At 42.0% G+C, this 25,942-nt stretch overlaps 1 protein-coding gene across 1 annotated transcript in view; it reads right to left on the reverse strand.

Annotated features, from left to right (window-relative positions):
• GREB1L (GREB1 like retinoic acid receptor coactivator) overlaps positions 1-25,942 on the reverse strand; it is a 142,928-nt gene that overhangs the window by 84,650 nt on the left and 32,336 nt on the right. Inside the window, exons 4-7 of the mRNA XM_074985832.1 lie at positions 15,353-15,529; positions 11,585-11,761; positions 10,614-10,736; positions 2,661-2,795 (exon numbers count right to left, since the gene is read on the reverse strand). Of these exons, the coding sequence (XP_074841933.1) occupies positions 2,661-2,795; positions 10,614-10,736; positions 11,585-11,761; positions 15,353-15,529 (612 nt within the window). The remainder of the gene's footprint in view (positions 1-2,660; positions 2,796-10,613; positions 10,737-11,584; positions 11,762-15,352; positions 15,530-25,942) is intronic.

Consider the following 25,942-nt stretch of genomic DNA (forward strand, 5'->3'; position numbering starts at 1 on the left):
TCGTAGTGTAGACACAGCCCGATTCACTAATTTAGCTTCTAGAAATCTCCAGGCATCTTTTACCTCACTCCTTAGCGTAAAAGTGATAAAATACAATTTTCATTAGGCAGAATGGAGAGGTTTACATTTGGCTTGGTAAATTTTATAATTCTTGCTCTTATTGTTTTAAATGTTTACTACATATTAGTGGGCAGTGATGGTATGGGGCACTTCAGTTTCAAGTTATACAATCCTTCAGGAAAAGAGGGCCTTACTTTACCTACTAGACCTATCTTTAATCAAAGTCAGCCAACAGGACAACATAATCTTGCACAATAGTCTCAGAATTGGCATTTCTCAAACTAGGAACCAATCTGCCTAGTCTATGTGCCCAATTACTGATGTCACTGTCTACATGAAGTGTCTGGCTAGTCCATTGTGATTAAGGATTCACAATTGCTCATTCAAACACTAATTCTCCTTTAAAGGAAGGTAAACTTCATTCAACATCTTACTACTCGGGGTGGGTGGGGTGGGATTCTGCATGCCTGCATGTCCACACAAAATACCCCCTGCAGAATTCCTGTGCTTCTCTGAAGAAAACGGCAGGGAAGCTGGGCAGGGCAGGGCACAGCAACAACGATGCTGTTGGTATGGGGGTGCAGTTTTTATGGGGGAGGGAATGCCTCCTCCAAACAGGGGCAAAGCATGGGGGTGCACAAGGGGTTACATGCCATTAACCCCCACCCCTCCAGCTGCTGCAAGCACAGAACTGCCCAGCTGAAGAAAGTAGTCTCTCTGCTCCGATGGCATTGCAGCTGAAAGCGCCCTCCTGAGACCTAGGGATTAGCTACACTATCACAGAAGATTGACCTGCTCAGGGTGAATCTTCTGGGGTTAGATTTTGTGCATGCATGAAATCAAGCTCTCAGGAGTTAAGGTTAACCCCTGTGCTCCTCACAAGGGGCAAGGAGTAAGGAAGTTCGATGGGAGAAACTCTCCCATTGAGCTTCCCCGGTCAGACAAGTTAGCCAGGAGGAAATATGTCATTTTTAACTACACAATTGGCATAGCTAAAATTGCATATCCACAGTCAACTTCTAAGTCTAATGTAGACACAGCCTTAATACCACGTATGTGCCACTTCTCTGTGTTAGGAGCCTTCCTGCTTTCTGTGCAACAGTTAGTGCCCACGGTGGGGCTGTGAGGGGCAGCAAGTTTGTAGAAATTTTGGTGGTGCCCAGAACAGGTCAAAGGCTCAACCCCCAGCTGTTAAGCCTCTGGGAGGGAGGTTGGGTGCTAAATGCATGCTCTGTGCTGGGCAGTGGGAGGGAGCGGGGTGTACAGGTTTCAGAGTTTGCAGGAGGGAGGGAGAGGGGTGTGGGAATGGACAAGAGGTGCACTGCTTATCTGGGGTGACTCCCAGAGGTGACCTACACCCCCCTTTCACAGCATCTCTGAGACAAGGGGCAGCAAGGAGTCTCCATGCACTGCTGCAAGCAGGCACCACCCCCACAGTTCTCATTGGCTGCAAGGGTGCTCAGGCATGGGGAATGCATGGAAACACACACCTGCCCCACTCAGGAGCCGCATGGAAGTGCTGACACCTGCACAGGAAGTGAAACCAGATGAGAATCTGCTTTAGCCCCCCTGCACTGTTGGTGGGGACAGTGATCCCTAGGCCCTGTTAAGTCAGTTGGGGGCAGCCATGAGCCTCCCACACTCAGATCCCCCACCAAGTCCAACCTCCTCACTGCAGACCTTACAAATGAGCCTCAACCACCTTCCACTACAGTAGCATCTCCCAAACTCATTTGGCCATGGAACACTTTTGGGCTTGGATTAGACTGATGGAACACATACATGCTGGGTGGTCGTGCACAGGGTGGAGGGGTTCTTACTGAAAAATTCCACACGTAATGCACAAAAGTTGATTTAAAAGAGAGTTCATTTTTTAGATGTCTTTTATTTTCCAAAGAACAAAAATAACAAGAGAAAAATTACCAGAATCAATACCTAATGTCCTTCTGATAGGATGGTGAGCAACCCTATAATTAAGCATAAAGACTAAATATGAAGTACAAACCCAAAACAAACAACAATATAAACAGCCAAAAGAAGGATGGTTAGTGTCTTTCCTTTCCACAAAAATAGAAAGGACAATAATGTACAGAAAAAGGACTATTCCTTCCTTAAAGCTTAAAAACATTTTTTTATGAAAAAGAAATGCAAAACAAATGAGGTATGGAAAAATATTTTAAATTCTGTATTTCTATAAATTGGTTATTTTTACAGATGATTAGTTGAAAATAAAAATAATGAACATTTTACATTTTTTTTAAATGGGAAGAGTGCTTTTGCACCTTTTGATCACAAATAAGTATTTTTTGATCACAAATATTTAAAGGTGCCACATCACCCAAAGTTGACTTGGTGCGGTTTATCCTCTCTCTTATGGAGCTCAGTGAAGGAAAACAACTGGTTCCATTTAAAGTGTAGTGACCCAACTGTCAAGTTTGAGAACCAGGACACTATCCAAGGTGGAGATAACGGCAATGCAAGACACTCATGCCCAGAGTTTTTGAAAGCTACAGAAATTTGGGGGTATGGATAACAAATTTGCCTGCTACTAAGCGGACAGCTCCTTACCCAACTTGGGCTCCTGTAAGGTAAATTATTACCTGTGGCAAATGTCTTTCCTACAAGCTGCACAGACAAAGCCAGTGGTTTCACTATGTTCTTGTTGCGGGACAGGTCTTGAGTTCCACTTACATTAACAGCAGAAGACGATTTTGCTGGACTGAATACAGAGGAGTCTGACAAAAGAAATTGTCTGATTAAATAAATACTTGAAAACATCCATCGCTATGTAAGTGCATGTCTAAGAAGTCATCACATAAGGACTTATATTACAAATAGCAAGTATTACCTTACATTTATATATTGTTTTTCATTCAAGGATATAAGAAAGAGACAGGCAGAAAGAAAAGTGAGACTTTGTTTATCATATCAGCAAAGAGAACAAACAGTTAATCATTTGCTATACATAGATCATCAGACTTTACACGGATGGTCAGAAACGAAGATACGGAACTTGACAACATAGGTAGAAATGAACACATAAAGCTACAGGATGGTTTGGTTAAATACTTACCAATATCTGTAAACAGCACAAAATGTGTACAATCAGATTGCATACATGTTAATGAAAGCAAGCATGGCCCCTACACACACCTTGAAATAAGATAACTGTTAAGAGTTACAATATAAGGAAGTCAAAGAAGAAGTGAGGAAATAATATGACAGAAGAAGAATGAAAAAACTTAAAGAATCTGATCCAAGCCACTAGTATGGTACACTGCCAGAATGATCCAGTGGAATCAAGAAGAGAAAAACAAAAAAGATCCTATGAATGCACAGAGCACTAAACTTCAGTCAAGACATGGGCAGGACATATGTTCAGCGATGTGATAGACAGGAAAAGATTTGCTCTCTGTGGAGAAGAAAAGTGGCAACGAATGACATCATCAGAATAGGTGAGAAATCGGTCACAGTAAAAGATCATCTGGTCATGATAATCAGCAACAGCTAAGTGTACATCCCAGCCCAAGAAAGCAAGCAGAAAGCAAACTGTTGAAGCATGACACAGACGATTTACATGGGAATCACTATATGGACAGTGGCGGAGAACAAGCAAATCCATTAGCGACAGAAGATTTACAAATTTGTGGCCCCAAAAGAGAGGCAGGAAGCCTCATTGGAAGTGCACAAGAGCAATCTTTAAGGCTTAATTATGTTCAAAATAAAATTGACCAATAGAATTGCACATCAAACTGCAGAATATGGTCTGAAAAGGAAAGGATGGTGAAGCAGATGCTGAGTGTACGCAGGAGCCTAGCTCTGAGACAATATATAAATGTACAAAATGAGGTTACCAACTGTCTGCACTGGAAACTCTGTGGCAAGTTTGGAATTAAACAAACCATGTGACACTATCACCATCAACTCAAAAGTGCCCTAGAGAATGCAGAAGCTAATATTTTATGGGATCTGGCAATTGCAATAGACAGACCAATGCAGGAAAACAGGCTGGATATAGTTGTAGAAATGACCATGACCCCCACATACTAAATGATATTGCCATACCAGCAGACAAACACACAAAAGAAAGAGGAAAAGAAGGTGGTGGAGCACGACGAATTCAGCCATGAAGTGGAATAACTATGGAAAAGTAGAACAAAAGATGTTCCCATCAATTAATGGAGCACTTGGAGTGGTCCCTAAGTGCATGAATGAATAGCCCAAGAACGCACAAGATGTGCACGACTGCCAGAAGACAGCGCTTTTAGGCAGTGTGAGAATTCTGAAGGAAGTTAAAGAAGGAGGAGTACATCTGAGCATCTAAAATGCAGCAGTTCTGTGGAGGGTTTAACAAAACCTCACACTACCCAAAACTACAAAGTTGGCTCATGATCAGGATTTATAGGGGACTCTTGGCACATCTTAGATAGTTTCTTTCTCCTTTTAATGATTAACGATCTACAGGCTGAACCTTTCTCACCTAGCTGGTGCCAATCGAGAGAACTTGCCAGACCACAGGAAGTCAATATTGTCTAGAGGCATTACCAATACTTCCACTGCTTACTTGGCTCTTAGAAGACATTTAGGGGTAAGTTGGGGCTAAATAAAAGTACAGAACTCTGAGAGCCAGGACTGGTGGCTGTAAACAAACCTTATGGGACCACAAGAAACATGGCCACACCAATGATAAGCGGCTGTCGACTAAAATCATGCCAGATTACAGATGTTGCTGGATGAGAGAGTTCCAGATTAGAGAGATTCAGTCAGCAGTATGTTGTGAAGGCTGTGTGTGTCAAATAAAATCCCCATGACATAATGCTGAGGGAGGAGGAGACTACTACTGAAGTACTCCTAAAAAACATCTCTTAATCATGCGTAGAACGTACACAATCCATGTTGCATTTTTCACATTCAAAACACTTTCCACGTTATCAAACTGTTCTTCACAACAGCTCAGTGGAACAGGCCAATAAACATGATTGTCCAATTTTATAGACAGGGAAGCTGAAGCAGAAGGGTTAAGTGCCTTGCCCACAGCAACAGAAAGAGCTGCATCAGAATTCAAGGGCTCCTGAGGCTATGTGTTGTATTCAGACTACTAGAACATCCTTCCCTCCAAGCACTGCACAAAGGTGGATAAGTATTATTATTCCCATTTTACAGAAATGGAAATCAGAGAAACAGACAGTTTAAGTGAATTGCCCACGATTATACAAGTAATCACCAGCAGACTCAGAAGCAGAACCCAGACTTCCTGACTTCAAGACCCCTTCTCTAACCATTAAACATTTAATACCTACAACTTCATTTAAATTGAACTCTACGCTTTGGACATGGACACACCACCAACTCTAAATTCTTGTAAGGTAAGTATTAATAGTTCCTCAGAGAATGTTAACTGAATTTCACTGAATAAATTCATCTGTAAAAAGTGAGCAGACAACACTAGCTTCCACGTACACACATCTCCACAACAGAACAGAAAGAAAACAGGAGGCAAGGACATCACCAGTCTGCCAAACTGATACACCCTAAAACAACACACCACTGTGGGAATAATGGGAGGGAGACAATTTTGCCAGCTGGAATAATCAAGACCAAGAATGGTCACAGGATCACCGACTTCGCTCCAGCAGAAAGATCTGTCCAATTTTCACAGGATATATGGCTGACCACACAACACAACGTCAGAGGTTCTGCAGAAAACTGTTAGTCTATTATTAAGTACAATGTGGCCAATGCATTTGACAATGCCTCCCTAAAGTGGGCAATGTAGAAGCCTATGGAAGTTGTGTGTCTAATTTATACTAGCATACTTGTGATTTATAACCTATATATACAGAACTGTGCACGTATTTTTATATGCACGCACACAAAACCACAGAAGTGTATTGCATTCAGGGCTAGTAGCAATGCTTATTAAGGTTGCAAAACCTCCACATTTTAAGGCAATGTAGTTGGTAGCTTAAGACTTTATGAAATTAATTGTTTGGGTTGAAGTTTTTCATTCTGGATATCTGCCTCTGGTTGCAAGTTTCCAAAATAATTCAACCAAAAGAGTCCAGCCTTTTTTGAGAACAAGACCCGGAAAAAATACTTTTTGTTCATATTAAAAAATTCTTGGGCAACTTTCTCTGAAAAGTGCTAGCACCCCTCTGTTTTGAAGAAATGTCTTGACATTTGGCAGACAAGCATCCTTTGTGTCAGAGACACATCTTTTGCCATCCCTATGAAAACCCTTCCAAATTTGTCCCAGTTGTAGCTGTAGGATAAACTGCAGTTCACACATGCTTTTTAAAAACTTCTTCAATATTTGCAACTAATCTGTAAAAAGTTGAGTAGGTTACACTAGGTTCCACACACACAAAATTCTAACCTCACAACTAGTGCTGTCTCGATTTGTGCAAGTACCATCCCCACACAGCAAATGTGCATATGCTAGCCACTCATAGCTCGACCATACTGACAGGACAGTACATGCAAAATCCCCAGCACATGGCTGAAAATCATCCACAATCAGGCTCATTTGGACTTGTCCTATTATGGCAGCTATTATGTACTGTAGGACAGCAAGGACTGGGCATTGGAGCTGAGACAACCCAAGCATCATGGAGGAGGAAACCATCTGCTTTTAATGCAGAGGGGGCAAACAATGGATAACAGAGAAGGGAAAGATATTGACTGAGACAAGGAGTCTAACAAGACTCAGACTAGAAGGAATGGAAAGAAACAAAGCCAAGGAGTTAGAGGTGAAGAGTAAGGTTGGCTGGACAAGGATATTGGTTTTGGGCACCAGGGGAAGGGAGATTGGGACAGGTTGGGAAGAAAGACAGAACAGAAAACCAAACAGAGCAGAAACACAAAGCTCTGATGAGGTGGGAGAAGATCTAGGAACCAATGGTGGTGGGAGAAGAGACAGAGATGGCAAGGAGTTTATGGTGAGAAAGGTAGAACTGGTTGGGCAAAGACATGGGGAGAAAAATAGAGTGGAGGGGGAAACCAGAGTGGATAAGGAGCAAGAGTAGGATTAAGACCAGTAGTGAGAGAGATTAAGTACTCAGACAGTGAACATGTAGTGTGGAAACTTAGACTGGCTAGGCAACAGGACTGGTTTTCAATGAGAAGACTGGGGAGTTGAGACTGGAGAATGGAACTGGGACAAGGAGCCATGGAAGCAGAATAGTGCCATTGGAGCCCATTATGGTTTGTCTTAAAAGGGTTTATAGAGATTTCACAATAGGCATTATTCCTCATGGAAAAAGGCTTCCCAGAATCGTAAAAATGCACCCACTATATAGATTTTATTTCATAATAGCATGTGCGTCATTTGGACACTGCCAAAGTTATTTTGAAATAGCTGTTATTTCAGTGTAACTTGGACTTGTAGAGACAGCCACACTGAAAAATGAGAATAAATACTGAATAGCTGCTCACTGAGCACAATCCATCCTATGCACTCAATGAAGCAGTAGTCTGGTAGAAAAAATAGTATGTGATCATGTAAGACTTAGCATCATTAGCCTTTGAAGAATTAGATTGTTATTGGTAAATGGTGGTAAATGTAAATTTCCCCATGCACACACAAATCGATGAAAAGATATTTCCACGTACAATAATGAAATTCACAGACCGGTAAAAAATATTGGTTGAGAATTTACTTAAGTTTGATACAAGGATGTTTACTTTGTATACTTTGACATATGATGCTGACAATTTGTGTTTTAACAGTTATAAAGCTTTACATTTTTGAATCTCAATAACTGTGGTCATGAAATACTTATTCTTTGAACCTCACCAAAATCTCCCTCAGTTGTGAAAATGTAAACCGATAAAAACTGAAAAATGCTTACAAATAAGCACTGATATGTTACAAAACAAAACAAAACAAAACAAAACAACTTCTGCTTATTGTAAATCCTAATGCACAGACACAATCAGTGGGACCAAAAGCTACTGTGGCCCTGAGGAAAGGGATGCGGTTCCACACCCCCCAGAAGGGGTAGGGCCTTGAGAGGTCAGCCCTTACCACTGTCCAGACTGTAGCATTGGGCCTCCCACCACCACCACTCCAGCCTTCAGAGCCGCATGAAGCAGCAATTCAAAGGCTGCCATAGTAGCAGTGGCAGTAGCCACAAGCCCCAGGCCCCTTTGAACAAGGGTGTCCAATACGGGTGACCAACCCATGGCTCTTGAGCCACATGCAGCTCTTGGAGCCTTCAAACGCTGCTCCTCCTGGGAGCTGCACGTGTGGTGTGCCATCCACCACCTGCGTCCATGCTCCCTACTGCTCGGTGGGAGAAGTGTTTGGCGGCAGCGGCAGCTCTGGTGAGTCACCAGCACTGAAGTAGAACACTGGAGGGGGTGGGGGGGCTGGAGGTTCCTGGCTCTGGGGGAACGCATGCAGTTAGAGCAGGGGTTGGGGAGCTGGGAGTGCCTGGCTCTTATAAAGTTTTCTATGATAGAATGTGGCAAATATGGAAAGACAACAACCGCAAGTGTGGTGATCTTTGAATTCCTATTGGAGATCGCTGCCTTTGAATGTCAGAGCCCTGGTGCAACTGCCCCCCTCGCCGCAACCCCCCCACAGCAGGTTTGTACACAATGCAGCCATAGTCAGGATGTACAAGTATCCTCAACTCTGTCATTCCCCACCTTCGAAGTGCCTGACTTTCCAATAATACTGACTTTGTTAATAGCTATAACTTCTATGGTAACTAGGGCCTTGTACTTTAGTTCATGGGTGTCCAACCTTTTGGCTTGCCTGGGCCGCACTGAGTGAAGAGGAATTGTCTTGGGCCGCATATAAAATATATAATATAGTTAATGTATATAAATCACATAATAATGTTAAAAGTTTACGATCTTGTGATGCCGCTTTACTAGCTGTCGAGGACCGCATACAACCCGCGGGCTGGACATGCCTGCTTTAGTTACAACTCTGGACAAAAAGGATGTATTCACAACTTCAGGTTCAGACCTTAGGAAAGAAACATGGTGATAAATGGAACATAGTTTTAGAAAGAAACCTAAGTATATGACACATCCCTGAAAGCAACAGAGAAAGTAGTTCACCTGAATGGGTGATTAGCTGTATAGGGACTTCAAGGGAGAAACCTGAACTTTCCTCATAAGTGATTTGTGCAGTAGAATACCCTACAAACAGATAAGGTGGGGGTTTCCCCCTTCTCAAGTGGAATCTGAATTATCAATTTGGCATTATCTTCACTGGAAGATAACAATGGTAGGAGATAAAAAGCTTTGATAACCATGAGCAGCAAACAAACACTGATACAAAAGGACAAGCAGACAGAAAATCATGGTGAGCGGACAAGGAGAAAGCAGTCTACGAAAGGTAGATCTATGAAAGGTAGATCTATTAACCTGTCAGCTGCAACCAAGACAAAGCTGTGTAAATATTAGATTACAGGTTTTGCCAAATAGAATGGGGGTCTCATGTGCCTGCAAGGACTTGGAAGCCATAACATCACAACATTCTCAATCCAGATTAGACATATAGTCTTCTAATCTAAGTAAGAATAAACTCCAACACCTCAGTCAGAGTCCCTGAGTACACTGCTGAATATCTGCAACCCCCAGAGGAATGCTAATGTTCACTTTTTATTGCTCATTTGTTTTTAGCATCCCTTGTAAGCAAAGGAATTACTGAAACAAATTTTTGTAATACTGCACTTCATATACATCCATATAAAAGTATGTTCTAAAATGTGTGTCCAACTAAAATTCCCAGATAATTGAAATTTTTAGAGATGACCAATCGTGTTCTGTGTTCTGTGTACATCATTCAGAGATAGGAGAGATGTGTACTCTATTCAAATCATAGCTCATGAAAATAAAAGCCGCATGTTTCCAAAATATAGCAAATAAAAGCCAATCAACTGCAATAGATAAATCAACTGTAAAAAATACAACAAACTACAAACAACACCAAAGAAAAAATCACCTTTTGAGTACATAAGAGAAGCCTATCTTGGTGAAACTGTTTCAGTTATTAGAAAACTTCCTCATTTCTATTTAAATCAATGCACTGCCCAAGAGGCAATAATTTCTAAGCTTTGGAAATATGGCTATCACATGTCTTAGTTCACTTACTAAATCACTGTAATTTATCATTACTTTTTATCACAATTCAATAGTGGGAGTCAAATATCGAAAATAGAAGGCTGCTTTTTCTCCAGTGAAGAAAGGGATGTCAATTCAAGGTACCCATTCCCTTAAGGATGCTCACTAGTAAGGAGTATGTCACTACCTGTAGGGCGTCAATAATTAATTAGATAGATAGATAGATAGATAGATAGATAGTATTAAAAATCCATTAACACTTTTCAAGATACTATTAAAAACTAGACTTAATCCCAGTCTAATCTGGTCCTTAATATTCACAGTATACAATTTTAAATACGTTTTTTTCAATCTTTAACCTGTAAGTGATTCACACTAAAAATCTATTTGGAAACCCTAACCCGGAACATAAGAGGTACTTCACCACCACCAGTGGCCATTTCTACAGCATATAGCATTGTTACAGCCCCTACCTGTCTGAGTGAACCCTGATTTGTATCCATTAGCTCTTCCGCTCTCTGGGGTCGTGGATGGTGACACTGAAGAATTTGGTTTAGCAGAATGGCTAGCAGCAGATGATTGTCTGCTTCTGCATTCTGGAATTGAAGCAGCTAAAGTACAGATTAACAAGGCCGGGCTTTCAGTGCAACAGTTTAGTACAATGGTGTTAAATGTTGACAAATGTTAAAAGCACATACAGTATGACATGCAACAAATAGCAAAGTTCAGCTAAAAAACACACCTCTCAGGATTCAAACAACCTAATTTTATTATTTAGTTACAGAAACCTACCCTGTAATACTTCAGGTTCCAGGAAAACACCTACCTGTTCTTGTGAGGTGTCAAGGGCCCTCAACTCAAAGCTGCAGATATTCACACAAGCTGCACCCAGGGTGCAAAACAAGTTAGCACAACCCGAGTAATATAATCCCTCTTTCCATTCTCCTGAGGTCAGTGTCCCCAGCTTTTATCTTATCATGCACTTTGTGGAGTTAGTTGTGCTATGAGTGCTAGCATGAATTTGTAAGTGAGGTGATCAGCAGACCAGTACAGAAACTAGTTGGGGAGAACAGACTGACAGCCACTCTTCCAGAGCCTGGAAGAAAACATCCAGGCCTAAGAAGGAGGTATCTGCTGATGGAACACTATTTCTGCAGAAGACAGAATCTGAGGCCTCCTGTGGTATGGGAGGGAATAGAAGAGAAACCCTCTTCTATCTAAATCGTTCGCCTCCTGGGTGAAATCTTGACTCTGATGAAAATACTAAGAGTTTCACCACAGAGTTCAATGAGGCCAGGATTTCTCTCTCTCTCTCTCTCTCACACACACACACACACACAAAACTTGTTAAATACTTAAACCCGAAACTTTTAAGGTTCACCCAAAACTACATAAAATGTTGTATAATCTGTAAGTATGCTTCTAAATATAGGCAAATCTTTACCTTTCCAGCAGATGAGGGGTCCCTTTGACAGTACACCCTGGGAGCTTCTTACTAGGTAGTATTTTAAGTGCTTCTGCTTCTTTGGCTGGGTGGTTAGTTTCAGGTTAATATGGTTGGAAAATTCTGTGAAATATCGAAATCCCCTTTCTCCACAGCCTATACAATTCCCAGAAAATCCTGCAGGAAAGAGAGGGAGGGGAAGAGACGGGGAAGGAGGTACACAAACAAAGTAAATTCCTTGTTCAGTATTCTGAGAATTGGGCCATTTTAGAATTTTAGACTTCCCTGAATCTACTAATGGATACTCCCATTCAGACATCTCTTGTAACTTCACACCCACAAAACAAAGCAAGCAGTCCTTAAAGACTAACCACTTTATTTATTAGGCAAACAGCTTTCAAGGGTAAGACCCACTTCGTCAAATTAATTTATAATAATAATCTGATTATAATGATAATCTAAAGAAGTGAGTTTTATCCATGAACGCTCATTACCTGACAACTAAAATGGTTAGTCTTTAAGTTGGTACAGGATTGCTTGCTTTGTTTTGCAAAGATACAGTATAACTTGGCTACCCTTCTGAGACTATTCACACACACAGCACATGAAGACAGACAAACCAACTTTTACTGCATCACCGTGTTGTTTGAAAATGCCTTCCCTCCTGCTCTTACTGACTTAAGCCCAAAGGTACTCCCGAATCTTCCACAGTGTACCGTTCCACAGCAGTGAACACATTGTCAGAACAAGCATGACATGTGCATGAAAACTGGGAAAGTGATGACGCGGGAGGAGCTAATCCACTAACCCTGGCAAATGGACATGAATGACCAGCTCCAAGAAGCATGTTTCCTTTCCCAAAACTGTAATTGATCCAAGGTTTTCTGTATGCTGTCTAAGGCAGCCCTAACTCCAAGTAACAGCAACGAAGGGTCCTGTGGCACCTTATAGACTAACAGAAAAGTTTTGAGCATGAGCTTTTGTGAGAAAGCTCATGCTCAAAAATTTTCTGTTCGTCTATAAGGTGCCACAGGACCCTTCATTGCTGTTACAGATCCAGACTAACACGGCTACCCCTCCGATACTTAACTCCAAGTGTGATCTCTGAAACGTCCCTTTGCTCTTTCAGAAAATGGAGCTTTCAAAGTGTATGTGTGGCTATGTCTACATTAGCCCACCCCCTTTCAAAAGGGGGATACTAATGAGACACTTTGAGATATGCTAATGAGGTCCTGCAATGAATATACAATGCCTCATTAGCATAATGGCAGCCGCAGCACTTCCAAAGTGCTCCTTTCGATCGCACATGGCTCATCTACATGAGTGCTTTTCGAAAGGACCCCACACACTTTGAAATCCCCTTATTCCCACAAGCAAATAGGAATAAGGGGATTTCAAAGTGTGCAGGTTCCTTTGGAAAAGCAACCCATGTAGACGAGCCATGAGCAATAGAATGCGGCACTTTTGAAGCGCCGCGGCTGCCATTATGCTAATGAGGTGCAGCATATTCATTGCTGGGACTCATTAGCATATCCCGAAAAGTCTCATTAGCACCCCCTTTCAAAAAGGCAGGCTAGTGTAAACACAGCCTCTGTGTGTGTGTTTGTGTGTGTGTTTGGGGGAGTAAGGTGTGGAATACCCTTGCATTATTAAATTGTCAAATGTAAAAGTGTAACTCATGTCCTGATTATTTACTTACAACTTATGACTTTTCCCCTTAGTAGGGTCTTAATAAGTAATAAAAAAATTAAAATAAATAAGAAAAAACTTAATCCAAAATCCTTAGTTCTGCTGAAACAAATTCAGAGCTTTCATTAAATTTAACACATTAGGAACATGAAATATTAGGCATAGAGTAAAAACACTGGACAGAAGACCATTTGATAGTAGAAATACTAAAATTATTTTGTGGAGAGAGCTGAGCGACATATTTGAATGAGGCTTTTTAAGGTAGGGCTACAGAATTTTCACTATGGTCAATGAGAATTGTGTACAAGTATAATTGTCTTCTAAGTAATGGATGGGAAGGCTAATACAGTGAACTCTCGAAATACACAGCTTCCAGTTGTGCGTAACTCACTTTAACGCGAGTTAAGCACAACTTGAAGCTGCTCTGTGTCTGTCAGCCTGCCTAGCTGCCCACAGCTGCGGGCAGCTAGGCAGACTAAGAGCCCCTTCTCCCTGCCTTCCCCCAGCCATGCCACTGTCAGGCTAACAGCCGTGCAGCTGGGGGAAGGCAGGGAGAAGCAGCCAGGAAACTACTAGTAGGCTGGTCAGTTTCCTGGGTCTCACAAGCAGTGGGGAGCTGGGAACCAAGTGACAACCTGGCTCCAGGCTCCCCTCCACTAGCAGGACCCAGGAAACTGACCAGCTCATGGCTGGTCAATCTCCTGGGTCCCCCAAGTGGCAGGGAGCTGGGAATCAAGTGGGAACCTGGTTCCTGGTTGCCCTGTGCTGGTCAGTTTCCTGGGTCTCTCAAGCAGTGGTGAAATAGAAAACACCCTGCCCCCTGGTTCCCGGCTCCCCGCCACTCTCGGAGCCAGGAAACTGATCAGCCCTGGTAGGCTGCCCGGTTTCTTGTCTCCTGCAAGCCCAGGGGAGCTGGGAAGTAAGCTGCAGCCTGTTTCCTGTCTCCCACCCCCAACTTGCATGAAAATTTGAGTTACCTGGGAGTTGCAGGAACACAGCCCCCGTGTAACATGAGCATTTACTGTAGTTTATTCCTAACCATATGACATTGCACTTGGCTTTATTAAAACATGTTTGAATAAGCTCATCTCACTAATCAATCAAGAAAGTTCTGTAAAAATGACATGCCCTTATCATTTGCTATTCCACTAATTTTTGCATCATCTGCAAACTTTACCCCCAGTGTGTGTATACTTTCTTTTCAATCACTGATAAAGATATTGAACAGAACTGGCCAAAAACCGATCCCTGTAAGGAGATGTGCTGGAGCTAGAGGTGATTCTATGCCTCCTAGCTTGAAGTGGTTTTCACTACATGCAGGATTTACTTTTTGGTTCAGTGGCTCTCTGCATGCTCATTATAAAAATGGTACCAGTGACCCTACCTGTAAGACTCCATTACAAAACACCTCTGTTTGATGATGATTCCCCCTTATCAATTAATTTTTGGGCTTGTCTACACTACCACCCTCCTTCGAAGGAAGGATGGTAAGTAGGGTGTTGGGAGTTTACTAACAAAGTGCTGTGCTGCACATGCAGCACTTCATTAAGCAAATTCCCCCCACCCCCCATGGAACTTTGAAGTTTTAAACTTTGAAATGCCGGCTTGCGTCTAGCCGCAGCTCACCTGCCGTTACTTCAAAGTGCTGGGGCAACTCTGAAGTCCCTTTACTTCAAAATTTTGAGGAGTAAAGGGACTTCAAAGTTCCCCCGGCACTTCGAAGTATCGGCAGGTGAGCCATGGCTAGACGCGTGCCAGTACTTCAAAGTTTAAAACTTCGAAGTTGCCATGGGGGGGGGGAGGATTTGCTTAATGAAGTGCTGCACATGCAGAGCAGCAATTCATTAGTAAACTCACAACACCCTACTTACCATCCTTCCTTCGAAGGAGGGTGGTAGTGTAGACGAGCCCTTAGAGAATTATCTATCCATTTAACAGGTGCTACACTGATTTTAAGCTGATCACTTAATAAATCATTTTGTTAGTCTTTAAAGTGCTACATCACTGCTTTTTTGTTTTGTTTAAACCAACTACTTGTTATCAATTGTTGCACCAAAAGTAATAATGAAAAACATTTACCTAAAAGTGCATTTTTTCCATGATCATCGGGTAAAAACCGCTTGTCGACAGCACAGACTAAAATATGTTCAGGAAGATTTGGAGACTTGGCTCCTACCAGCAGGAAGCCTGCTGGGATATCAATTTGTTCCATGCAGAGCGATACTAACCGCAAATCCTTGCCTGCTTGACAAAAACCTGAAAAGAAAATATGTGATTAAACTTTTATGAGTGATTTACTGTCACTTTCTCTTTTGTTTCAGCTATGCAAAGCCACCAGTGAAGATGTTTCCCACAGGGAAGAAATATCAAATCTAATGAAAAATATTTTAGAAAAAAATATACATTATGTAAATATATCATCACTTAGGGTCTAATCCTATTTCTGATTTCCACTGAGCTCAGTGTGGGCTTTGGATCAGGTAGTTTATAAGGACACAGATCCACTGGCTGGAGATGTCAGAGACAATAAATAGCCATTATTCACCTAAAAGGCTTCAGATTGGAAACAAGTAAAACTATGGCAATCTGAAATCAAATGGCTAAGAAGCTAATACCTTTTCCATGTTCAAGTCCCATTTTTAATGGAAGAAATCCTAAAAAACAAAAATATGAAAAAGCCCCAGCATATGCAAAACTCTGTTTTCTTTTCGTCTACACCACACATTTTACTTCAGATTAAACAGACCCCCTTCCCGCAAAAAAGCTATGTATTCATACTAACAAAACAAAGAAATCGCTTAAACCATTCCAAGGAAGTTCTGTCTTCTTTGATCTACCATTTAATTGTAAACTTTTTAAAGGGAACAGTCTATCTTTGTGTTTTTGGTGCTAAACTAAGACACTTCTAATAAAAAGACTGCCATATATACAGTGTATATCAAGAAAGCACACTAAAACAAACAGTACTGTATAAAATTTGATCCTAAATTGTATCTATACACTCTCATGCTCAGGGACACTGAAGTAAAAATTTAAATGATACAGATTGAAATTAGAAGTTTGGCAGGGCTCCATCTTCTATTTTCTATCTGTATATTACACTGACTTTACATATATATATTTTCAGACGTTTATGAATTTTCTTTGACGAAAAACAGATGTGTAAAAATGTAGTTCAGCAGTAGGTTTTTCAGAAGACTGTTTGCTTGTACTTGCTCTCATATAAAATAGCTAAACTCAGCCATGTCAAAGTCATTTTTAGAAATTTAGAACCGTTTTGTTTAGGCGTTTCTGAAATTTCCAATTTAAAAACAATTAAAAAGCTATTTTCTGAGTGAAAAAACAAATTAGAAATAGAGAAAATATAATGCTATCCTTGGTTCATAATGTAGGTTAACGTGATAGTTAAATTGAGTCTTTTTAGGTTTGTTTTTATGTTTCAAAATAAAATCCACCATCATATGTATTTCCCTCACAAGCATGAAAAAGACCGCTCACTTCCTCTGCTGGCATAAGTTGATTCAGCTCCATTTTGGTTCCCTAAGTATTTACACCTGCACAGAATCTTGCCCTGCTTGCTTCCCTGATTAATTTCGAGTTCCGCTTTGAAGACTGAGATGACAAACACCAGGGGGAGCTCTCTTCATTTCTCCTCCTCCTCCACAGGAAGGGATAGCATGACAAGGGACCCTTTGGTCACTTTCTTCATAGGCAATGAAATTGTTAGTGGAAGCATGTAAAGCCTGGCTGATAAATGGCTTGTGCTAACAAGACTGCAAGATAGGGTGTGTGGCTAAGGTTGAGCATGCACAATTATTTCATAAGCCATTTTTCTAACCTGGCTCTATGCTATATATCCCTACATAATTTTCACTTCTAAAAGTACAGGAAAGGTGCCGTGGAGGTAGGAGCCTAGCCTTACCCATCAGTCAGCTGCAACAGGGGACGGTGGTAGCTGTGTTCAATGCATTAGCAAATACTGGGCATGAATGTTGGCTGACAGGCAGCATGGTATCTTCTCTGCCACAGCAGCAGAACCTTCTTCATGGGCATTGAAGTAAATTTTGAAAAATCCTTTCTCAGTGCTCATTTGTGCCAACACAGTACAGTTTACCAACGCACAGCTTCAAAAGACTCTACTGTGTCAGTTACAGCACGTTACTGTAAACCTTCATTATTCATTTAATTTTAACAACCGTATCCAAGGCTTTACCATCTATGATGTAAATATTAAAAGGCCTACGTAGTTTAAAAATGTAAGCCCTGCAAAAATTCATGCATAAACATAATTTCACCTTTGCAAGTAGTGTCCTCAACATTAACTTGAGTCCTGCCACAGGAAGGATGCCACTTTGTAGAGCAAAGTGGCATTTTCCCACTCATATGGGAGTGAGGTCACACCCGTGGAGGCATTTGGGCAGCACACAGGAGTATACCACTGCTTGGAAGGAAAAATCCTATTTTCCAGTCAAACAGAAGACGTGATATTTCTGCATAAACAAATTCAGTGTGCTCAGGGAGAGTTCAATGCAGTCATCACCCAGGTGATAAACTAAAAGGAGCACTTGTGGGCAAATTTTAGTTTACTCAAAATGTAAAGGGACTGGTTACCCAGGGGCATGCAGTATATACTATGGAGACATTATGGCTAAAATTCTCAGAGAAGCCATACTTCACTGGATACACAAATCCCATTTACATGCAATGGAAATTGTGGCACCAATTTTCTTTGATACTTTTGAAAATACCAGCCTATGTCTAAGTCTAAAATAGCAAAATTACCCATTGATGACAACAGAGATCAGCACTGAGTAATTTTGCTATTCTATACCAGGTTTATGATCCAAAAGATTGGATGATTTTAAACGGGGTTTTAACAATTACTCTTTAGTTTTGTCTTAGTTAGAGAATTTTATCAAAAAGGTTCCCAGTTGCATTGATGGTTGGAAATTGATGCTGAAATTTGCTAGTATTAACAATGCTAGGAAATCCAGGGTAGCCAGGGTTTTGGGTGTCAACAGTTTTCAGGACTTTTTAAATCTGACTTGCCAAAACAGGTAAGTGTCACTGGATTGAAAATCTTGTTAGCAGCTCAAACTACACCTACAGCAGCTCTGCTAATGTTCTCATCCCAGGTCAGCTGAACTCAGGTTAGTACATAGCATGCACACCACCCTGACTGACTTTGACGGGCCTAACAAATCACTTGGAAAATCTGGTAGGATAGGTTGAACCTCCCTGGTCTGGTGCCCTCAGGACCTGACTGGTCCCAAACAAGGGAATTTGCCAGACCAGGGCAGGTCAGGCCTCCAGGCTCAGAGGAAGTAGAGTGTCTGCTTCTGTGCTGGGCTCCCCTCCCTGGCCATTGGGCTCCGCTGCTCCAAGCCTCTCAGGCTCTGTCAGCCCTGCAGACTCTGCTGTTGCCACCAGTCCTGAGGACTCTACTGCTGCTGCAGGCTCTACTGGTCCATCAGAGCCCGTGGGGGCCACTAGATTGGCTCCCAGCTGCCAGCAACCTCTGCTCCTGAGCCCTCTGGTCCTGCCAGACCACAGACGTTGCTGGACTAGAGAATCCCAGACCCGAGAGGGACAACCTGTAGGAACACAATATAAGTCAGCCTTATGACAAATCCATACAATTAGTTCTTACGACCGACGTCTCAGTGTGAAGGAGGGAACAGATCGTCTTACTCCCAAAGGGAGCCCCAAAGGGAAAAAGCAACCAGGAATAGTTAACAGTCATCTTCTGAAAACACACCACTGTTCCAAGGCCCATCTGTGTTACACTGTAACTTCAACAGTACAGACTGAAACTAGTCTATATACCAGAAACTGATAGCACAGACTCTGGACAACAGTATCCTCTTATCTGAGAGGCTGATTTATCTGCATCAAATAGCATGCTTGCTTCCTATTCAATTAGGATAAACTATTATACAAATGCTGTACATACACTGCCCACAATGTTACAGCCTACAATTTAGATACAGCTTCTAATATTTACACAGAAGAGAGAAGAGAAGCTGCCATTACTATGCATGTAGATATTCACAACTTCTACAGCAAACATTTCTTATGGAACTCTTACAATATACTATGCCACTGCACATTCCTTTATAATTCTTCTCTCGTTTTATGTTTTCTTTAAGTTGCTAAAAAAAATTCTCAAAATTCTCCAAAAATTCCAGTAATAACATTTTACTTTTCTGGCTAGCCAGCAGTTCAGAACTCTCCCTTTTTTTTCATCTATGTTTTTGAGTTGATAATTAAATATCAAATAGACTCAGCTATATTCAGGTAAATGTCAATAAGTGGCATGTTTTCAGTATTTGATCTCAAATCTGTGCTTGTGTAACCTGTGTAGTAAGTACAGGCCCAGTATGAGGCCTTAGGCCTGAACTAAAGTAGTAGTCAAGACTGTGCTAACAGAAAGCAAAGTGCAGCGGTGAGCTAAAGGAATGCATTGCTCATAGAAGTTGGCAAGAAGGGGGTTGATGTTGCATAAACATATCTACCTAGCATATTGAAGTATGAACATGGTACCAGAACACCCTACCCTGGAACATTCCACAGATATGAAAGAAGGGGCCTACCCATCCCAATGACAGGGGCAAAAGGGTAATATGATGGATAGAGTTGTTTTGTTCAAACCAACATGTACAAGGTGACAGGTGGCACCTGACTACGTAGAAGGGTTGTACCTCAATACGTCAGGAGTGATGTTTAAATTGTTTGTACCTGTGTATAAGAATGTACCCCTGGGGTGTGGTCTGGGTCTGGCTGAGGGGGCAGTGGAAAGTCCTGCCACTGACTGAGCCGAGTCCATTGATCGTGGGTGCATATTTGTAGTATGCCCTGACTTAGACTAAGAAGTCTACAGGGAACTACTATTGTGTCCAATACGGCAATAAACCTGGACGACATGCCTTCGCACCTTACTAGACTCTGTGGTCATTGGGGGTTCTCTTCAGGTCTGCTATGTCAGCTATCTGCAGAGCCGGGGCAGCGCACAGAGGGAACACACGCACGCAGCCGAGTGATACCAACACTGGAGAGAGCAGAGCACCAAGCTGGTAGCATCTGACAATAACCTGCATGTTTTTTTTTAATTCCCAAGATTTTGTCCAAATCAAGTCGATGTGCAATACATACATGCTCATAGATACAGGGATTTATACATGGAAATTCTGTCACGTGACAATATGTACAAGTTGTTTACACAAGGGATTGTAACTTGTAATACAAAAGTGATGCATTCACCAATACAGGCCAGATTTGGAAATTTAGACCTTTATTGTTATTTGCACAGATATAGGTATTGGCTGTATGCATGAAGAGGGATAACCCCTACCCACCCACACGCCTTTTAGCGGTCTCATGGACAACAAAAATTAACCATTATAATACTTACAATGTTTAGAAAGTAAAATCATTAAAAATTAGTTGATTCCCTTCCCTGCCCCCACTCATTTTTTCTGTGAGATTCTCAGGCTTGTTCTAAATAGCAGTGGGCACTTAAAATCTGATTAATAATATGCACAGTGCCAAAAGCAACAGGAACGAAGAATAAGGAATAGCTCTTTGAGACATCATCTGCATTTCTTTGGAAGAAAATTCAAATATTTTCCCTCATGCAAGCATGTCTGTATTCTGTAATCATCTCTTAATTTAAACTACCACAGGCATGTCTGCCCAGCAAGAGTCTTGTCTGCACAGCTGTGAAAATACAAGCAAAAGTGCTAAAACCTTTTGAAAGCAAAGATTTCCTATTTTTTAAACCTTAAAGATAACAAACAACCTTAGTGTGGAGTACACAAACCTATAGTGTACCAAAAAAAAAAAAAAGACATTTGCATTAGCAATTCAGGAATTACATATGAATTGCATAGTCATTGTCACTCACTATTGTAACTTCACAGCAACTGATCAAGTGTTAAGTACCTGCTTACTTAATTGCCTCTGAAATTGCATTTGCCCTCTTTTAGACCCCAGGTAAATTGAGGATTTACTAACAAAAGGAAGGTGCTACTATTGTGTTTCACACATATCTTGCATACAATGCCATTCCACAAATTAGGAGAAGCATGGCAAAGGGATGGCAATCAAGAGGTTAAGAACTGTTTACTGTAGTACTTAGTTGTGCTTTTGAAGTCATTATGCTAAAAGCTGTCAATATTTCCACTGCAACCTTCACAGAAGTTTGTAACTGGGCTATACAAATCCGTTTGGAGCTAAAAGTTCTGCCAAAAAACTAAAGCAAACACTTTTATGCTTATTGCTAAATAAACGGCCTATATTTTATTGATATTTTATTTCATTATATTTTACTTTATTATTTTATTTGGAGTAAGTATTTGGACTTGTCACCCTACAACAGTCTTCCAACAAGAAGGATAAAGGACCTGCTGTTTCTGCCTGGTTAGGAAAAACATTCAACACAATGTTACTTATGGGACATTTCATTCATTGCATTTCATTCATTATCAACAGCACTGCAAACCAGATGAAGTGTATCTGACTGGTTTACAAATCACACACATGCATTTGGGGAACTGTATGATTTCTTAATAAAAATTAAGATCATATATGAAATATGAAATGACCATGGGTGAAATCCTGACCTCTCTGAAATCGATGACAACGACTACTGACTTCAACAGGGCCAGGACTTCACCCCACATAAGGAACAACCCCTGAGACATTTAACCCAAACAGTGTCTGCATAATCCGTAAAATTCATAAATTACAAATTCAGGCACCAAGGACTCACTACAGTACATGCTCAGCTTGGACCATTCTGAGTAGTGTCACTAACTTCAACTTTTAATTTTTCAACTATTATTTTGAATTTTATCCTAACATTACTTGTCTTTGTAAGCAACTGCTGAGTTGCTTCAGGGACACTATGCAATGCAACATGGAAGGTTAGATGATCATGTATAAGAGGAAAGATTGTCACCAAGTCAATGTCTTTGTTTAGACGTGGTGTCAAAAGGAACAGGTTTGGGTACCTATGCACTTACTACAATACATGTAATTACACACCAGCTATCAGTTGGAATGGGTTCAGCAAACAACCAAGAGAATAATTAAGAAACACACCTTAGGATAGACTTAAGTAGCCTCAAGCTTAACAAAGTGACAGTTAAGGGGTTATTTAATAAGTATGTACATGAGGATCAAATATTTGATAATGGGATTTGCAATGAAGCAGACAATACCCAATGGCTTGAAGACGAAGCTGGACAAATCAGAAAGAACGCAAATGTATGTATACAACAGTGAGGGTAATTAACCAGTGGGACCATTTACCAAGAGTCTTCACTGAGTCTCCATCACTATCACTATCAATTTCAAAATCGACTGGGTCTAAAAATACGCTCTAGCTGAAAAGGGGAATTCTATGGCCTTGTTATACAGGAAGTCAGATTAGAAGATGGCAGTGGTTCCTTCTGGCCTCAAAATCAATGAGTCTATCAGTCTCTGACTACACTGATGTAATGCCAGCAATGTTTTAAACTTAAAATTTCTTCCCTCTCCTTTTCCAACAATCAAAAATAAAATCCATCCCCACTTACCCAGCATCTTCAGGAAAACTCTTTATAGATATATAAGATCTAGAATTGAAAGAGAACTTCTGGGTCATTGACTCTAAAGCTAAATCTACACTACATGATAAAGTTAAATTTAAGGCAGTTAGCTCAATTTGACAGTGTCACTGTCTTCACTGTAAATACCATTAGGTCAATTATAGGAAGCGCTAAGGTTGATATTATAACATTGTTGAAAGCGACTCGGCGTAGCATCAAGTTGAAATTCAAAAGTTCGAATTAAAGCTTGTGTAGAATTGCCATGTCTTTAAATTGACTTTATTAGCCTCCAGAGGTGTCCCATACGTATCCCACAATGCCCCATGGTTGTCCACTCTGGCCACTTCTATCTCCGCTGCTCTCCAGGTGCACGGGAATTAGGTAACAGGAAGCCCATGAATTTGAATTTGGCACCAAGAAGCCCATGGTGACTATTCTGTGGGCTCATGCTTGTATGAGAGGCTGAGAAACTTCTTTCTTTATTACCAGCGCGGTGAGCGCATCTACCCAGTAAAAATATCCCTAGCATGGAGTTCATGATTCTGTCTTTCCCTCTGTAAGCTGAGCACTTGGATTTTCTTTTCAGCATTAGTGCCAGCCTCTGCCCCACCGCACCATGTGGGGGCTAGACTGTGGGGGTTGTGCTTGTATGAGAAGATGAGAAACTTCTTTTCTGCAGTTTACATTTGTACAGGGGCAGGCCCCCAACATAGGTGCCACGCAATTGGGGTCTTTCCTGCGCCCAACCACATCATGTGGCTAGCCCCCAACCCAATAAAAAGACATGCCTGCTGCGCAGTGCAGACCATGCTGCCAGACAGCACCATGTCCTTCCCGCTCCCACCAACCACCCCCCACGGCAAAGACTTTGGAGAATTCCTGCTTCTGGGCGGTGGGAAGTCTCCCCTGTGGCAAAGATTTTGGGGACTCACTGCCTCCAGAGGAAAGGGAGAATTTCAACTGGCCCTTCAAATGGCAAACCCCCTCACTCCACAACACCCACCTAAAGGAATGTGGTGGGGGGTGGCCCATACAGTCAGTGAAGGCTGGCCCACCCCCCTGAGCAACACACTGAAGAGACCTTGTCCACTGTCCTTTCAACAGACAGCCTCACAACCCAGGACACCCCTAATAGAATGTGCGGGTTTGAATATTGGAATCTCATGTCTGGAGCACTAATTGGCTCATCTGGCAGAAGCCATAACATTCTGCCCAGGGAGGGGCGCTTTTAAGCAGGGGGAAAAGTGGCTGGAGGGCCAGCTGAGATGGTACAGACATGTGGGTGATCCCACAGCACAGAGTCATTCATGCATGTGGAAATTTGGTGAGCCCCATTCCCCCATGTTGCACACGTCCATGTAGTGAGGCGGGAAGCCAAAAATCCTGCTTTACAAATAGTCACAGAATCACAGGGCTGGAAGGAACCTCAGAAGGTCATCTAGTTCAGCCCCCTGCTTCAAGCAGGATCAGCCCCCACTAAGTCATCTCAGCCAGGACCTCGTCAAGCCAAGACTTAAAAACCTCGAGGAATGGAGAATCCACCACCTCTCTAGGCAACGCATTCCAATACTTCACCACCCTCCTGGCGAAGTAGTTTTTCCTAATATCTAACCTACACCTCTCCCTCTTCAAATTCAGACCATTACTCCTTGTTCTGCCATCTGACTCCACTGAGAACAGTTTTTCACCCTCCTCTTTACAGCTCCCCTTCAGGAAGTTGAAGGCTGCTATTAAATCACCCCTAAGTTTTCTCTTCTGTAAACTAAACAAGCCCAAATCCCTCAGCCTCTCCGCATAGGTCATGTGCCCCAGCCCCTTAATAATTTTTGTTGCCCTCTGCTGAACCTGCTCCAGCACATCCACATAATCTTTATACTGGGGGGCCCAAAATTGGACACAATATTCCAGATGTGGCCTCACCAGGGCTGAACAGAGGGGAATAACTACTTCTCTAGATCTGCTCAAATGCTCCCCCTAATGCACCCTAGTATGCCGTTAGCCTTCTTGGCTACAAGGGCACACTGTTTACTCATATCCAGCCTTTCATCCACCATAACCCCTAGGTCCCTTTCCGTTGTACTTCTGCTTAGTCAGTTGTTCCTCAGCCTATAACAATGCTTGGGATTCTTCTGCCCCAGGTGCAGGACTCTACACTTCTTGTTGAACTGCATCAGATTTCTTTTTTCAGTCAACTTTTTCAGTCAGTCTTTTTTTCCTCAATTTTACTATCCTTTCTCTTTCAGCAAGCTGGGAATATTTTCAGAGATGATGTTTCTGGATTCAAAGTGGCAGGGGTGTGGCTGGAGGGTCAGCTGAGATGAAACAGACAGCTGGGTGATCCCAGGGCAGTATGAAAGATCCCCTGCCTGGTACACTACACCTTCGGAACCCAGCCTATTTGGTTTTCCTTCACCTGGGATTCCCTACCTTTACTTCTTTCACTCTGAAAAAATGGCCATTTGCTTTCCATGGGAGGGAACGAGGGCTTCAATGTGGGAAGATGACATCATATACGCACAACCACTAGTGGGGCATTTTTTTTCCTCATACCGCACCAGCAAAAATACCCAGAATGCTACGGGGCTGAGGGAACTGTGGAATAGGTTCCCACAATGCACTGCTGCAACAGTCCATGTTTGACGATTGAGTGTGGCAGCAATAAGTTGACTTTGTGGGGAGGTTAAGATAGTCAAATTCAAATTTATAAAGCCCAGTGTTATAAAATCGATTTTAATAAAATCAAATTTACATCATAGTGTAGACGTAGCCTAATTCTCTGCTATTATGGACAACTGTTACATCATCCCATTCATAAATTCAGCACAATCCATCTTAAAACTAGTTGTTTCTCCCCACTACTCCAAACGTATGGCTGTCCCAGTACCTCATTCCTTTGATGCCTCCTTGCCCTGCTCCTGCCCCTCCGTCCACACTTCAGGCCTGCCCCCATGACCCTGCAGCCCTGAACACAGCCTCTCCCCTCGCAGCTGTTGGCACCATGCCCCCTGCTTGCCCTCCAAAGCGCAGGGTCCAAGGCTGACCCAGGCTCTGTCTGGGAGTGAAACCCACCACAGGTCCA

This window comes from Carettochelys insculpta, chromosome 2 (assembly GCF_033958435.1).
Source record: "Carettochelys insculpta isolate YL-2023 chromosome 2, ASM3395843v1, whole genome shotgun sequence".
Taxonomy (NCBI): domain Eukaryota; kingdom Metazoa; phylum Chordata; order Testudines; family Carettochelyidae; genus Carettochelys; species Carettochelys insculpta.